This window comes from Mesitornis unicolor, unplaced genomic scaffold (assembly GCF_000695765.1).
Source record: "Mesitornis unicolor isolate BGI_N332 unplaced genomic scaffold, ASM69576v1 scaffold6965, whole genome shotgun sequence".
In the NCBI taxonomy this organism is placed as follows: domain Eukaryota; kingdom Metazoa; phylum Chordata; class Aves; order Mesitornithiformes; family Mesitornithidae; genus Mesitornis; species Mesitornis unicolor.
In genome coordinates this window covers 53,474-67,092 of record NW_010187550.1, presented here as the reverse complement: position 1 = coordinate 67,092, position 13,619 = coordinate 53,474, and the positions used below count along the sequence as shown (strand labels likewise).

General features: G+C 37.4%; 1 protein-coding gene across 1 annotated transcript in view; it reads left to right on the top strand.

The window, feature by feature from the left end:
• LOC104541431 (sodium channel protein type 5 subunit alpha-like) overlaps nucleotides 1-6,952 on the top strand; it is a 39,808-nt gene extending 32,856 nt beyond the window's left edge. Inside the window, exons 23-27 of the mRNA XM_010185490.1 lie at nucleotides 608-661; nucleotides 1,632-1,773; nucleotides 3,793-3,893; nucleotides 4,665-4,929; nucleotides 5,802-6,952. Coding sequence (XP_010183792.1) covers nucleotides 608-661; nucleotides 1,632-1,773; nucleotides 3,793-3,893; nucleotides 4,665-4,929; nucleotides 5,802-6,952 — 1,713 coding nt within the window. The remainder of the gene's footprint in view (nucleotides 1-607; nucleotides 662-1,631; nucleotides 1,774-3,792; nucleotides 3,894-4,664; nucleotides 4,930-5,801) is intronic.
• Nucleotides 6,953-13,619: the final 6,667 nt, after the last annotated feature.

Sequence of the window (13,619 nt, the reverse complement as noted above, 5' to 3'; positions counted from 1 at the left end):
AATTCAGAGTGGATGAGAAAGAAAAAGCACAATGCAGATTATTTATCTTTCTATATTTTCCTTTATGATATAAGTAATGAAAAATTGGAATGCTAATTTCTTGATCTCCCTAATACCACAGTGAAGTAGAGTAAGGCATTTTTTTTAAAATGGCTGCTATCCCTGTATCTCTTCTGGATGAAGTTCTTTGCCTTGGATCCTCCAAAGTGTTCTATGATTCTGCAGAGTTACAAAAAATCAGAGGAAGTGCTGTTTACTCAGAAATTGTCCTTATCCTTTTAGGAAATATTTACTAGTTAATCTGAAACTTCGACTGCTTTTTCAAAAAGCAGAGAATTTACACAAATTTCCATTTAACAATAGGTAACATTGAAAAACATTTCACAGCATTCATGGCAATTTTTTTTCCTTTTTGGGAAATAATTTTTTTTCTCTTTACTAGACTCCAGTGAATTATACTTCCAAGCAGTTCTTTGGAAGTAATGCACTTATTTTATAGCACATTGCTCACTTTACAACAACTCTTAATGTATTTATGTTAGTTCTACCCTATTTTAAAATTTATTTTTATTTTGGTGATAATAACCTTATTAATGCATTTTTTCAGGCAACTTTTAAAGGTTGGATGGATATTATGTATGCAGCAGTGGATTCACGTAAGGTATGCCATTAAAATGAAATTTTAGTTCTTTTCCCTTTCTGTCTTTCCTTTTCTATCCATACATTTATTTTTTCAGCTTTGTTTGCAATATTGAGTCAGAAATACAAGTGGATGAATGCTTCAAACTACACAGTGAAACAATAATCCATGGAGTACCAAATAACTGGAACTTACACAAAAGAAAACTGGTTAAAATGGAGTGACACCACACAAAACTCTGGTATATCAAGACTGCAGAGGGCAAGGTGTTGCAAATTTTGGACAAGTCTCATTCGGACACACAGTTCAAAGGGTCTTGGAGGGACTGTGCCTCTGAAGCAAATTTGCTTTTTAAAATGTGTAAAGTAGCATTAAAATGACATGAATCTTTAGCAGTTATTTCTGGAAGTTTTCTTCCCTGTATTTGACATCCTTACTATTTCATCCCCATTTACATGGGTTGTTTCTCAATCTATCACAGTGTGTTTCAACTTCTCTGTGCTTAATTTAACTTCCATTTTCATTATTCATTCAAGTGCTGTACACTTGAATCTAGTGAAATAGTTGCTAATTAAAAAGATCGTTCCTTGTAGGGCTGATCATAGTGACCTGGCTTTCCAAAAATCCTTCTAGTCTGGGATAGCACTCAAGGGGATGAAGGTTCACCACCATATTTTGTCTGAGCTGTTTTTCTAATATAGGCATTCACAGTATCACTTCTGATTGGAACTATTTCTTTGTTACTTAAGAATTTGCTAGAGTTGGATTTGGCTATAGATCTTTGTAATTATCTTTACAAACAGTAACAGGACAGAACAAGACAGTTTTTCTACTCGTACATCTAAATAAAGGTTTAAATGTGTAGAAATAATTTATTTTCCTGACAATAAAATGATTTATTATAATAAACTGAATGCTATAAAGCTGCTTATCTGATTTTTACAAAGATTATTTTTCTGTTTTGTTCTGGTTTGTTTGTTTGTTTTAACAGATTGATGAACAGCCACAGTTCGAAGCATTCTTATCCATGTATATGTATTTTGTGATTTTCATTATTTTTGGATCTTTCTTCATGCTGAATCTTTTCATTGGAGTGGTTATCAGCAATTTTAACCAACAAAGGAAAAAGATAAGTATTACATGAGCTAATTCAGGCTTTCTTGTCATCTCAATTTGATTAAGTGAATGCTAGTTTGACATCTAGATGTCTGATATTTTCAAATAACTAGTTGACTGGAGAAATTTAAAATAATATTTAGATATCTAGCTTTGAAAATAGGAGTCCCCTTTTCCTCAAAGCTTTTACTAATTTACTGGTAAATTTAGTAATTTATAAATAAATAAATAATAATTTACTGGCACTTCCTTGCCAAATCTTTAATCTGTTCTAAGTAGAACGGTGAAGAGGAAAAAGTGGGTAGTTTTAGAAAAGTGAAGCCAGAAAAAGTTATATAGACAGGAGAGTGGAATTCTTCTGTTTTGAAGATTTAGTTTGGAGAACAGAATAACCCTTTTAGCTGAGAGTAGGCACCTGACAAATGTGATAAGGATAATCAAGAAACATGACTGCTCATGGGAGAAGTAACCACTGGTTTTCTGGTAAAGAAACCTGAAAAGGTCTTGTTAATCAGAACTACTCCTAAAATGAGCTACATTTTAAAAATGCTATCTCCAATGAAGTATCTCTACAGATTAATTTACTGGGGTTTTAAAACATTTCTGCATTGAGATCCAAGCCGTGACCCCAGGAAGAGGCCATCTAAAAATTTACAGGCTTCTTAAAGGCTATGAAACAGATTGCTTCCAATTTTCTCCTTATAGTTGTTAGATTCCCTGTTCTTTTTATTCACTAGGAAATGGAAGGCAAAATCTTAGAATGGAAAAATTCAACAACCAAAGAAAAGCAACAGTCAGCCTTCCCTGGTGTAGTTCATCATCTTTTTGCCAAGCTTATTTGTCAATTGAATTCTCTCCCTGATTCATTTAGGGGCTTCAGGTATCCAGAATATCAAGGGAAAATGAGTTAATTAATCCACCTGGAAGTCTTAAAACAAATAAGCATCTTGCTCATTAAAAAAAAATACCACAAAAGCAGACACCCACATAAGGTTTACAATTTCGAGGTTCACATTTGAAAGACAGAATCTCTACAGAAGCTATTTATTATTTCCATATGCTGACTTATACAAGTGTCAAAGAATTACTGTCTTTAGTAGAGATAGATAGCAATAAGGCCTACAAGAAATTCTGCTTTTGAACGGAGGAAGGATATGTAGGGGTTGAGGAACAACAATTCAACTTCTCTGTAATAATTTTATTTCATAACGAAGTCTCAGTTATAATAATCTCAACAGACAGAAACAACACTGGTTAAGTAGCTTATGAGCCTAAACACTTACTAGCAGCTGATGTGGATGCAACACTTTCCTCAGTACATGCTGTAAGTGTGCATTTTTTTTTTTCTTTTTCATATCTTTGCTGTTTCTTCAGGATTTTCACTGAGATTCCATATAGTTAAGTTAAACTGAATTTTCAGAGGTCTTGGCAGGGCGATTCAATGTGCAGATACGCTACTGAACAGTGTTACATGTTTGTTTTACAAATTGCTAATCATTCAGCGCTGTTATGATGAGTGAATACTCCATTCAAAGTAATTGCTGAGTAATACAGGTGGTATAGATGGTAATGAGTACCAGAAAATAATTATCAGGAACTGCCCCCATTGAACTTTGTCCCAAAGTGCTTATTCATAATCCTCCATTTACTTGCTAGCCCAGCAATATAGTTCTGTTCCTACCTTTCCAAAAAATATAAGTGGAAAGTATATTACTTGTTGATGAGTCTTATGTAATTTTTAAAATATGGAATAGATTTGTAAAGTTTCAGAAGGTCTCTCACAGCTGAGGAAACTGGCTTGGGAACACTGCCTAGACAAGGCTTTCATGATCAAACCCTGATCAGCTTTTTGCAGTACATATTTTCAAAGAGAAAGGGGAAAAGCAGAAATAGTGAAGACACATTACATCTCTGTGGTCTCTTAGAGACCAGTCGTGACAGCTGTAGCTTGCATTGTTTTATATAAACTTGCTGGTGTTTATCTAGTTGGCTGCTTAAACTTCAGCTAAACAACAGCATTCTTTTCCTTTACTTAGGTGGAAAAGATCTCTTTTTAACTGAGGAACAGAAAAAGTACTATAATGCCCTAAAAAAACTTGGATCCAAGAAACCTCAAAAACCCATCCCAAGACCATTGGTGAGACCATCTTAAGTAGAATATGATGGAAGATAAGATGGTGAACATGTCTGAACTCAGTAGCCAGGCATTTAGAAATAAATTCTATGTTAGAGCTCATTATCTTCCTTATTCAATATAAAACCATCTAATGTAGTCTTTCTTCAGGGGTATTCACTTGAAGAAATTTACAGCCTGTCACCTATTCAAATATACAACCTATTTATAAAGCTTCATATTAAATATTTGCTATTCATAACATGATTACTCGCGTTGCATGATATTGCTCCTGCAACTAGATTGGATTATTGCAGGTGGGAATGACTAGTGAGTACTACATGCCCCATGGCTGCTATTTACTTTTATATATTCTTATGCTTTATTTCTTGTAGTTACTTAAATTTTATTCCATGCCTGGCTTCACATGTAACTATTCAGAATTTTTCTTGCTTATAACATTTTAATAAGAATTGCTTATCCTAAAGTGCCTGCTTCAATAAATATTTCTATTAAAAGAGCAATCACAATGTACTCTGAATGTTTTCCTTCTGTATAATTTTTTTTTAACAAAATGTGGTTGCATGATACCTGAAAATCCTTAGCCAAGTACTGAGTGTCGTCTTTGAAGATCTAAAGAAATCACCTAAAAATGCTTCTAGTAACTTACTGTTAAATTTATATTCTCTTTAAATTAAATTCTCTTTCTAAGCACAAATTACTGATTCATATTTGAATGTATTGAATTTAGGTCTCAGAAGTAGCATTAAGCAGTTCTTCTCCTTCTCTCCACAGAATGTGTTCCAGAGATTACTGTTTGATATAGTATCGCACAAAGCATTTGACATTACTGTTGTGACTCTCATCTGCCTAAATATGGTTGTTATGATGGCAGAAAATACCCAGAAAAGCAGCAAGGATGTTCTTAATAAAATCAACTATTTTTTTGTGGCGGTATTTACTGGGGAATGTGTCATAAAAATACTAGCTCTAAGACATTACTTCTTCACCAGTGGTTGGAACTTATTTGATTTAGCCGTTGTGGTCCTTTCACTAGTTAGTAAGTATCAATCATTCTTAGATCAGGTAATGTGTCTTACCAACACTAATCCAAATTTCAGTATGAAGTAACCATTCACATAGATCTGATAAACAAATTCCAGATTCTTTGTACTTTTTCAAACTATATGCTAAGTGATTCCTCCTAAAAGGATATATTTTTGTTTTGCCTTATATTTTTACAGAGTACTAAAAGATAAATAGGTATTTTTCATTTTTTTTTAAGTATTTGTTTTATTGAGTAATTAACAGAATAGGAATTTAATGCAGTAACATCTTTTGTGAGTTTCTGTACTTAAACTGTCTTAATGTTTTTATGCTTACTTTTGTATCACTAAAGGTACACATTATTCTGGTAGTAGGATAATAGAATGGGGTGTGATGGAGGATGAATACTGAAAGAGTTTTTATTTGCATCTTGCTCTTCTCTGATCTCATTCAAGTACCAGGCATTAATGAATGTCTCACATTTAACATGTCCCTTAGGCCTGTAGAAGCAGCAGCAATCAGACAGCAGCTAGGAGACAGGCCCCATAGCTTCCAGCACAGGAGCTGAATAGAGTTAAAAGGATTTTTTAAGTACTTAAGCAATGCGTATTTTCATCTCCTGAATTAGAGAAATCGGTGATAATATAGTTTCCAAGCTATGCATAATCTTGATATCTATTTAATATTTAAAGGTATTACAATTTGTCTTTCTTTTTCTATGCTCTTTTGTAAGGAATTGCAGTATTGAAGATAACATTTTCATTAAAAGTGATGCAATACGATCAATATTACTTTCAAAACCTGAAGCATATAAAAAAATGGACATAAATAGGGGATTTCACTGATATGACTTGACAACATTTTGTTTTCTTTTTAATTTCAAAGGTATTGGACTTTCTGAAGGCCTTCAAACTTTGTTCTCTCCTACGCTTTTGAGAATTTTTCGTTTGGCACGAATTGGACGAATACTGAGATTAGTTCGAAAAGCCAGAGGAATTCGCACTCTTCTTTTTGCATTACTGATGTCTCTTCCTGCACTGTTCAATATTGGTCTTTTGCTTTTTCTGGTTATGTTCATTTATGCTATTGTGGGCATGACAAACTTTGCCTGTATTGGCTGGGAAGGTGGGATTGATAACCTTTTCAACTTTCAAACCTTTGATAGTAGCATGCTCTGTCTCTTCCAAATTACAACATCCGCTGGCTGGGATGGTCTTTTGGTCCCTGTGTTAAAAGGGTCTAATTCATGTGCTCCCAACTTACATTTAACAAATGAACAGAGAAATAATTGCACAAATAGGGAGGTTGGAATTTTATTCTTTGTAAGCTATGTTATTATATCATTTCTCATTGTTGTAAATATGTACATAGCTGTCATTTTAGAGAACTTCAGCATTGCCACTGAAGAAAGCACAGATCCTCTTAGCGAGGATGACTTTGATATGTTTTATGAGACCTGGGGAAATTTTGATCCTCAGGCAACACAGTTTATTGAATATTCTGCTCTTTCAGACTTTGCAGATGCTCTGCCAGAACCCTTACGTATTCCAAAGCCTAATAAAATCCAGCTCATATCAATGGAACTCCCTATAGTTAGTGGAGATAAGATCCACTGCTTGGATATCTTGCTTGCTTTCACTAAAAGGGTCTTGGGAGAATCTGTGGGTATGGATGGTCTTGAATCACACATGGAAGAAAAGTTTATGGCTGCCAATCCATCTAGGGTTTCTTACAAGCCAATTACAACTACCCTTAAAAGAAAACAAGAGGAGGTATCAGCGCTTGTTATTCAAAGAGCCTTCAGAAGGTATTTGATGCATCGTTCTTTTAAAAACAAATCTTTCTTACACCGTCATAAACATTATAACAGTGCTGTTTTTGAAGAAGAAACACGTGAGAGGGAAAGTCTTATTGTATCAAAGTTTAATGAAAATAATGGTAGGAAGCTAGATAAATCACGGACTACATCTTCCATATCTCTCCCTTTATCTTATGAGGGTTTTGCTGAGACAGATAGTGGCAATGTTAACACATAAGGTTGCCCCAGGCTGCAACATCTTTTATTAAACCGATACCAGTTATTTTCAGATGGAGAAAATATTTTGGTCCCAGAGTATAATACTCTAAATTTAGAATAATGATGGCAGCCCTTAAGTTTTGTGATTGTTCAGTTTTGCAAATGCTCCTTAAAACACTTAAGATTTGAACAACTGTGTTGTAAATCTTAGAGGAAAATCACACCATGGAATGTTTTTCCTCAGCTACTGGAGCGAGTTAATTTTTACACCTGTCATTTTCTGTATTGCTTCATATTTCTGTGTTTACAGCAGAAATCTGTAAAAGATCAGTTGTAACTGTCATATGATTTATAAGTACACAAGGGTGTAGAACCATGTTTATCTCTTTTGAAATAAAGCCTGGTTTCAAAAATTGATTATGGTGGCAAAATTGTATAAGTACAGCATTTTCTGTAAAAGAACTCACTCAAGACACTTGAGTATAATCAGCCACTAATTTCTATGTTATTCAGGACAATCTTCCTCCTAGTGCCTTTGGATGAATTTGTTTATGTTTAAGAATTTTTGAGGTATGCTTTGCTTGTGTACTTAAATTGATTTAACTTATCCTTGGGTGTCTGTGCTGGAAAGTTGTATATCATTTGTTCTTTGTATCCTTCAGTGCGTGAAAGTTGTGATAATAATAGTTACCAAAATCAGAGGATGGTATGTGAGCGATGTTGTTTCCAGAAAAATCTTAAGAATTATTGTACATATAGTGTCATCATTATAATTAATCCAAATGTCATAGAAAGTATTACTTAGTAATCAGAGAAGGAGTCTGTGGTGTATCTTATGAGACAACATTTATTAAGGTTAGAGAAAGTATTTATTTAATTTGCTCTGAAGAAAACCATGTATGAACAATGTGTTTTGCAGTTTATTTGGTCAGGTGAAGTGTCATGCTGGCCTCAGAACTAACGAAATGGGATTATTGTAGATTCTTCAATAAAGAGCTGAGATGCTTATGTGTTTTTGTGTGTTTTGTAAGAGGTACCTTCAGTTTCAGTTTATTACAAGACATAATCTGTTATTAGAGGGGTAGAACCACAGTTAACTAAGTTTCCAAAAGTAGCTACCTGTTAGTACACAAAAACTGAAAATGTTTTACTTTTTACAGAGCATCAGAAAAGATTTGTCCTTTTCAGGCCAAGAATAGCAGGAACAGTAAGAAGATCATTCAATTTTTACTGTCATTTCCCTTGTTAAAGATTAGAGGACACATATTAAAATATGACAGTTATAATAAAATCTAAGCTATTTGTAGGACAAATAAAGATACATGGAAGCTGAGAGTTAGAGTTCAGATACTGTACAGTTTGAACTGGCTTTATTACTTCCAGAACCAGCTTGTGTTCAGAAAAAAAGTTGACAAAGGAGGTCTGCAGACCTCTTAGGATAACTCAGAAATTTGGACTCAAGGTCAGCAGCACTGGGCAGCGGGGTGCAGAGAGACTTGGTGGGTCTGCTTGAGGCCTACTCCTACTCCTGTCCAGCTTGGAGTGCTTCTGTGCCCACATGAGTGGGAATGAGCCAACAGCTTTTGTTCATTGATCAGATACCATTAGATGGCAGCATTTACTGTGTTTTAGAATAGAGCCAGTAAAATGAAACAGTTTCTACACATCAATGTGGAGTTATTAAATTAATGTGAATAAATATAGAAAAGAATGTCATAGAGTCATGGAATGGTTTGGGTTGGAAGGGACCTTACAGCTCATCCAGTCCAACCCCTGCCATGGGCAGGGACACCTCCACCAGCCCAGGCTGCTCAAAGCCCCGTCCAACCTGGCCTTGAACACTGCCAGGGAGGGGGCATCCACAGCTTCCCTGGGCAACCTGGGCCAGGTGGAAACTACACAGTGCTCCAGGTAGAATCTCACGGGAGAAGTGTAGAAGGGAAGAATCACTTCCCTCTACCTGCTGATCATGCTTCTTTTGATGCAGCCCTGAATACGGTTGTTTTTTTGGGCTGCAAGTGCACATTGCCAGCTCTTGTTGAGCTTCTCATCAACCAACACTCCCAAGTTCTTCTTCTCAGGACTGCTTTCAAGCTGTTCTCTGCCCAGCCTGTGTTTGTGCTTGGGATTGCCCCTACCCAGGTGCAGGACCTTGCACTTGGCCTTGAACTTCATGATGTTCACACAAGCTCACCTCCCAAGCCTATTAATTTTCCTCTGGATGGCATCCCTTCCTTCCAAGGTGTCAACCACACCACACAGCTTGGTGGGCTCACCAAACTTGCTGAGGGTGCCCTCAATCCCACTGTCCATGTCACCAACAAAGATGTTAAACAGCACTAGTCCCAATACTGACCCCTGAGGAACATCATTTGTCCCTGATCTCCATTTGGACATTGAGCCGTTGACTACAACTTTTTGAGTGTGACCATCCAGTCAATTCCTTAACCACGGAGTGGTCCATCCATCAAGTCCATGCCACTCCAATTTGTAGACAAGAATGTCATGTAGGACAGTGTCAAATGCTTTGCCTAAGTCCAAGTAGATGATGTCTGTTTCTCTTCCCTTATCCACCAACACTGTAACCCCATCAGAAGAAGGTGGCCCATAGAAGCCCACCAGATTTTTTGGGCATGATTTGGCCTTAGTGAAACCATGCTGGCTGTCACCAACCACCTCCTTATTTTCCATGTGTCTTACCATAGTTTCCAGGAGGATCTGCTCCATGATCTTGTTGTGCAGAGATGAGACTGAGTGGGCTGTAGTTCCTTGGCTCTTTTTTTTTTTCCCTTCTTAAAAATGGGGGTTATCTTTCCCCTTTTCCAGTTAGTGGGAACTTTGCTGAAAGTCACAACTCTTTTTTTTCTGTCCTGGGCTCTCAAGCTAGCCACAGTTCTCAGTCAGTGCTTGTTCGTGGACTGTTCTGGTTTTTAAATATGACAGATTGACAGACCTTGATGACTCAGAGGTATTGCTTCCTGAAAAAAAGCCCCAAAACAACATTCTCCTTTGTGCTTGGATCTTCCAGGGGGTGGTTTCAAGCATATCTCTGCAGCAGGAAATGTTTGTTAGGAAAGAGGTAAGAGGGCTTTGTTCTTACATATTGAAAAAGAAGGAAAGACTGGAAAAACCACATGAGAGAATTTTAAATACTAATAATATGTAACAAAATTCCAATTAAAAAAAATGTTAATCTGACCTTTACAATTTAAAATTATGTTGCTTGAGTGCAAGAGCAGGTGTTGTGCTCTGGTCCAGATTTAGGAATACTTCAAAGATGAACACTTTATTTCCATTGTAAGAACAGCAATTCTGGACAAAATCACACCTGGCATAAACACATCGTTAGTGTCCATTCTCCTTCAAAAACATACAAAAGCACGTGAATTCACCACAGTGGAAATTTAAAGTTCTGCCCATTTTTTTAGTACTGCTTAAGCATTAAAATAGCCTCAGCACACTGTTGCAGTGTTGAAAGGAGAATGATAATGTCCAGCTGTTGCAGATCCTTAATGCTGCTCAAAAGCTGAGGCAATGCAGAGTTTCTGTAAGAAGACTACATACAGCAAAGACTTAATAGCAGTAACAAGTGGGAGTTTTTGAAAATTCTGGTATCTGGAACTGTGAATTCCTCCAGGTAATACTGCCTGGACACAGGTGAACTTCTTACATTATTGTACTGCAATTAACATCATAAAATTCAAATAATCGGCTGTTCTCTCCCAGAATCAAATCTCCTTGATTTGAGGAACAGATCAAAATTCCCCATCCTTCCACTTTACTCACCAAGTGCACCCAGGTCCCTGAGAAAAGCAATCCCATGGATGGGTTTGCCATTACCTGAGGCAGGAATAATCCAGACTGTCTTCCACAGCACCTTTTTCATGTGCACTGCAGGGACATTATCATCTTCTACAGTATGTCAAACTTCTGATTGGGCAGGGTCAGCTTGATTGGCAGGTCCACTAATGTTGACTAACAAAGTTGCTTTTGCCAAATGTGTATTCCAGTGTTTGGATGTCCCGCCACCCATTGGTCTCAGTGTAACCCTTAACAGTTAATTGTATCATTTGATCATCCTGGAGGCTGGTGCATGGTAGGGGATGTGATGTACCCACTCATGCCATGCTCTTTGGTCCACGTGTCTCTGATGTCAGATTTCTTTCTGAAAGTTTCTTCAGTACCCTCATCCATTATAAACATATGGATAAAGATACTGAGTAGTTTTAAAGCTGAATGTCGTGGCACAAGTTCAGGTTCTTTGTCCTGCCAACTCCAGAGAAGATATGTGAAGGCATCAACTTAGTAAGTGATTTTATTGATCTAGAGAGACTTTTGAAAGAGCAATAGAGATGTTTTGGCAACCCCTCAGGAAATATAGCTGTTTGGGCAAATCCGTTGCAGTTATCTGCTTCATGGTTCCATGGAGCTAAGGCAAGACAGGCCAAGCTGGTTTTGATGGTAGTCATTACCTTAATGCAGAGCTCCTGGAGTTCTAGGCAGACTGAGGGCAACGCAGCTTCCTCTTCTTTCCAGGTTCCAGGGAAGATGAGCTTACGCAGGAAAATTCGAAGTTTAGAGATTCATAGATTACGTTTAAAACAGCCACTCTACCTTGCTGCCCAAACACTGTGTAGAATTTGTTCCCCAAGATCACTGGATCTTTGTTCCCGAAGTCACTGGAAAGATCAACTCTTAAGTAAATTTTCTTTTATATATTCATAACCTTCTTGAAATGAAGAAAGTAGCTGGAGATAGTATTTTAATAGTGGTCTTACTATGCTACCAGTCTTAGCATCATTTTCTGCAGAATTTATAAGCAGATTTCATACCACTACTTCAATTATCTGGGGTTCTTTTGTTTGTGCATGGCTGTGGCTGGAGTAATAACACAGACATAATAAGGCAAATTGAAAGTCATCCTTTTGTTCTTCACTTGATAGTTGTTTGCCACTTCTGTTAGTGAAACTTCTAACTGCTGCAGCCAGAAATCCATGTTTGTGTAAGAAGACAGAGTCTTCAATATCTGTACCCAGAATTTAACAAAAATACTTCCAGCTGCTGCTTCTTCCACTTCTGAACAACATCTGTAGAAATTTTCTTCCCCTTTTTAATGCAACAAAAGTAAGTTTTAATCCAAATAGCAGCATCAAGATGCCACCACAGCACCTTTGGAGAATGGCACTTGGATCCTCCCTAAACATATGTAGTGCCCATCACTCATTTCTCAGGCTCTCTGGTATTCCATTCAATATAATATTTGTGCTTATGTCCATTACATCCACCCTACTTATCTTCAGTTTCCTCCTATAAATTGTTTTGTCTTCCAGCTTGGCAAAAACAGAATATCCAATGGCTGTGAGAACATCAAATATAATGGGTTACAGTTAAGGACTTCTTTCCCCTGAGTAGCAAGCTCATTCCTTAACAAAGAACCAATAACCCAGATGGCAAACACCCAAAAAATCTGTATAGGAAAGGGAGAGTATTAATGTACAAGCAAGGATAAAGTCAATGAAAGCCTCACTTTCTTATACACCCAAGAATCCACCAACAAAATATAAAATTATAGGAAAAACTAAGATTTAGTTAATTCTGCTGCTCAAGTGACAGGTATCGGTTGGTATTTATTTAAGAATACTATATCTAAAAGTGTATTTGCACTGTATGTTTTGATATATACAAACTACAGCCTGCAGTTTCAGCCTGCAACACGCTTAAACTGATAAATGCTTAAAATGCTTAAACTGCTACTCAACTTCAGCTGAATACCATCTCTAACAAGATAGAAAATGCTTCTTTGAATTAAAATTTATCCCGGTGTTACTTTGTTTTGTTATGCCATATTGTTTCGATATGTGCATGTTGACATGCGTGGACATACCTGGCTGCCAAACGAGAATCTTACTGCTTCTTAAACTGTTATCACCCAACTCAATTTTCCACATTTACTCATTTTCAGTCCAGGACAAAGGCATTTTCTTCCTGTATGACTGCCAAGCTGTGGTAGCAGCCGTGCCAGATGCCCACCAAAGCCACTCTATCACTCCGTCTCCTCAGCTGGACAGGGGAGAGAAAATATAACAAAAGGCTCATGGGTTGAGATGAGAACCGAGAGAGATCATTCACCAGTTACTGTCAAGGGCAAAACAGACTGAACTCTGGAAAATTAATATAATTTATTACCAATCAAATCAGAGTAGAATGAAAACTAAAACTGAATCTTAAAAACACCTTCCCCTCACCTCTCCTTTCTTACAGGACTTAACTTTATTCCAAATTTTATCTACCTCCTCCACATCAGCAGCACAAGGGGACAGGAAATGGGGGTTGTGGTCAGACCTGCTGCTTCTTCCTCCCCAGAGGGAGGGCTCCTCACACTGTTCCCTGGCTCCAATGTTGAGTCCCTCCCATGGGAGATAGTCCTCCATGAACTTCTCGAAGGCGAGTCCTTTCCACAGGCTGCAGTTCTCGAACTGCTCCAGCATGGGTGCCTTTCCTTGGGTGCGGTCCTTCAGTAGCAGACTGCTCCAGCGTGGGTCACAAGTCCCACCAGTAAACCTGCTCCAGTGTGGGCTTCTCTCTCTGTGGGTCCACAGGTCCTGTCAGAAGCCTGCTCCAACATGGGCTTCTCACACTGTCACAGCCTCCTTTGGACAGCCACCTGCTCCAGTGTGGGGTCCCCC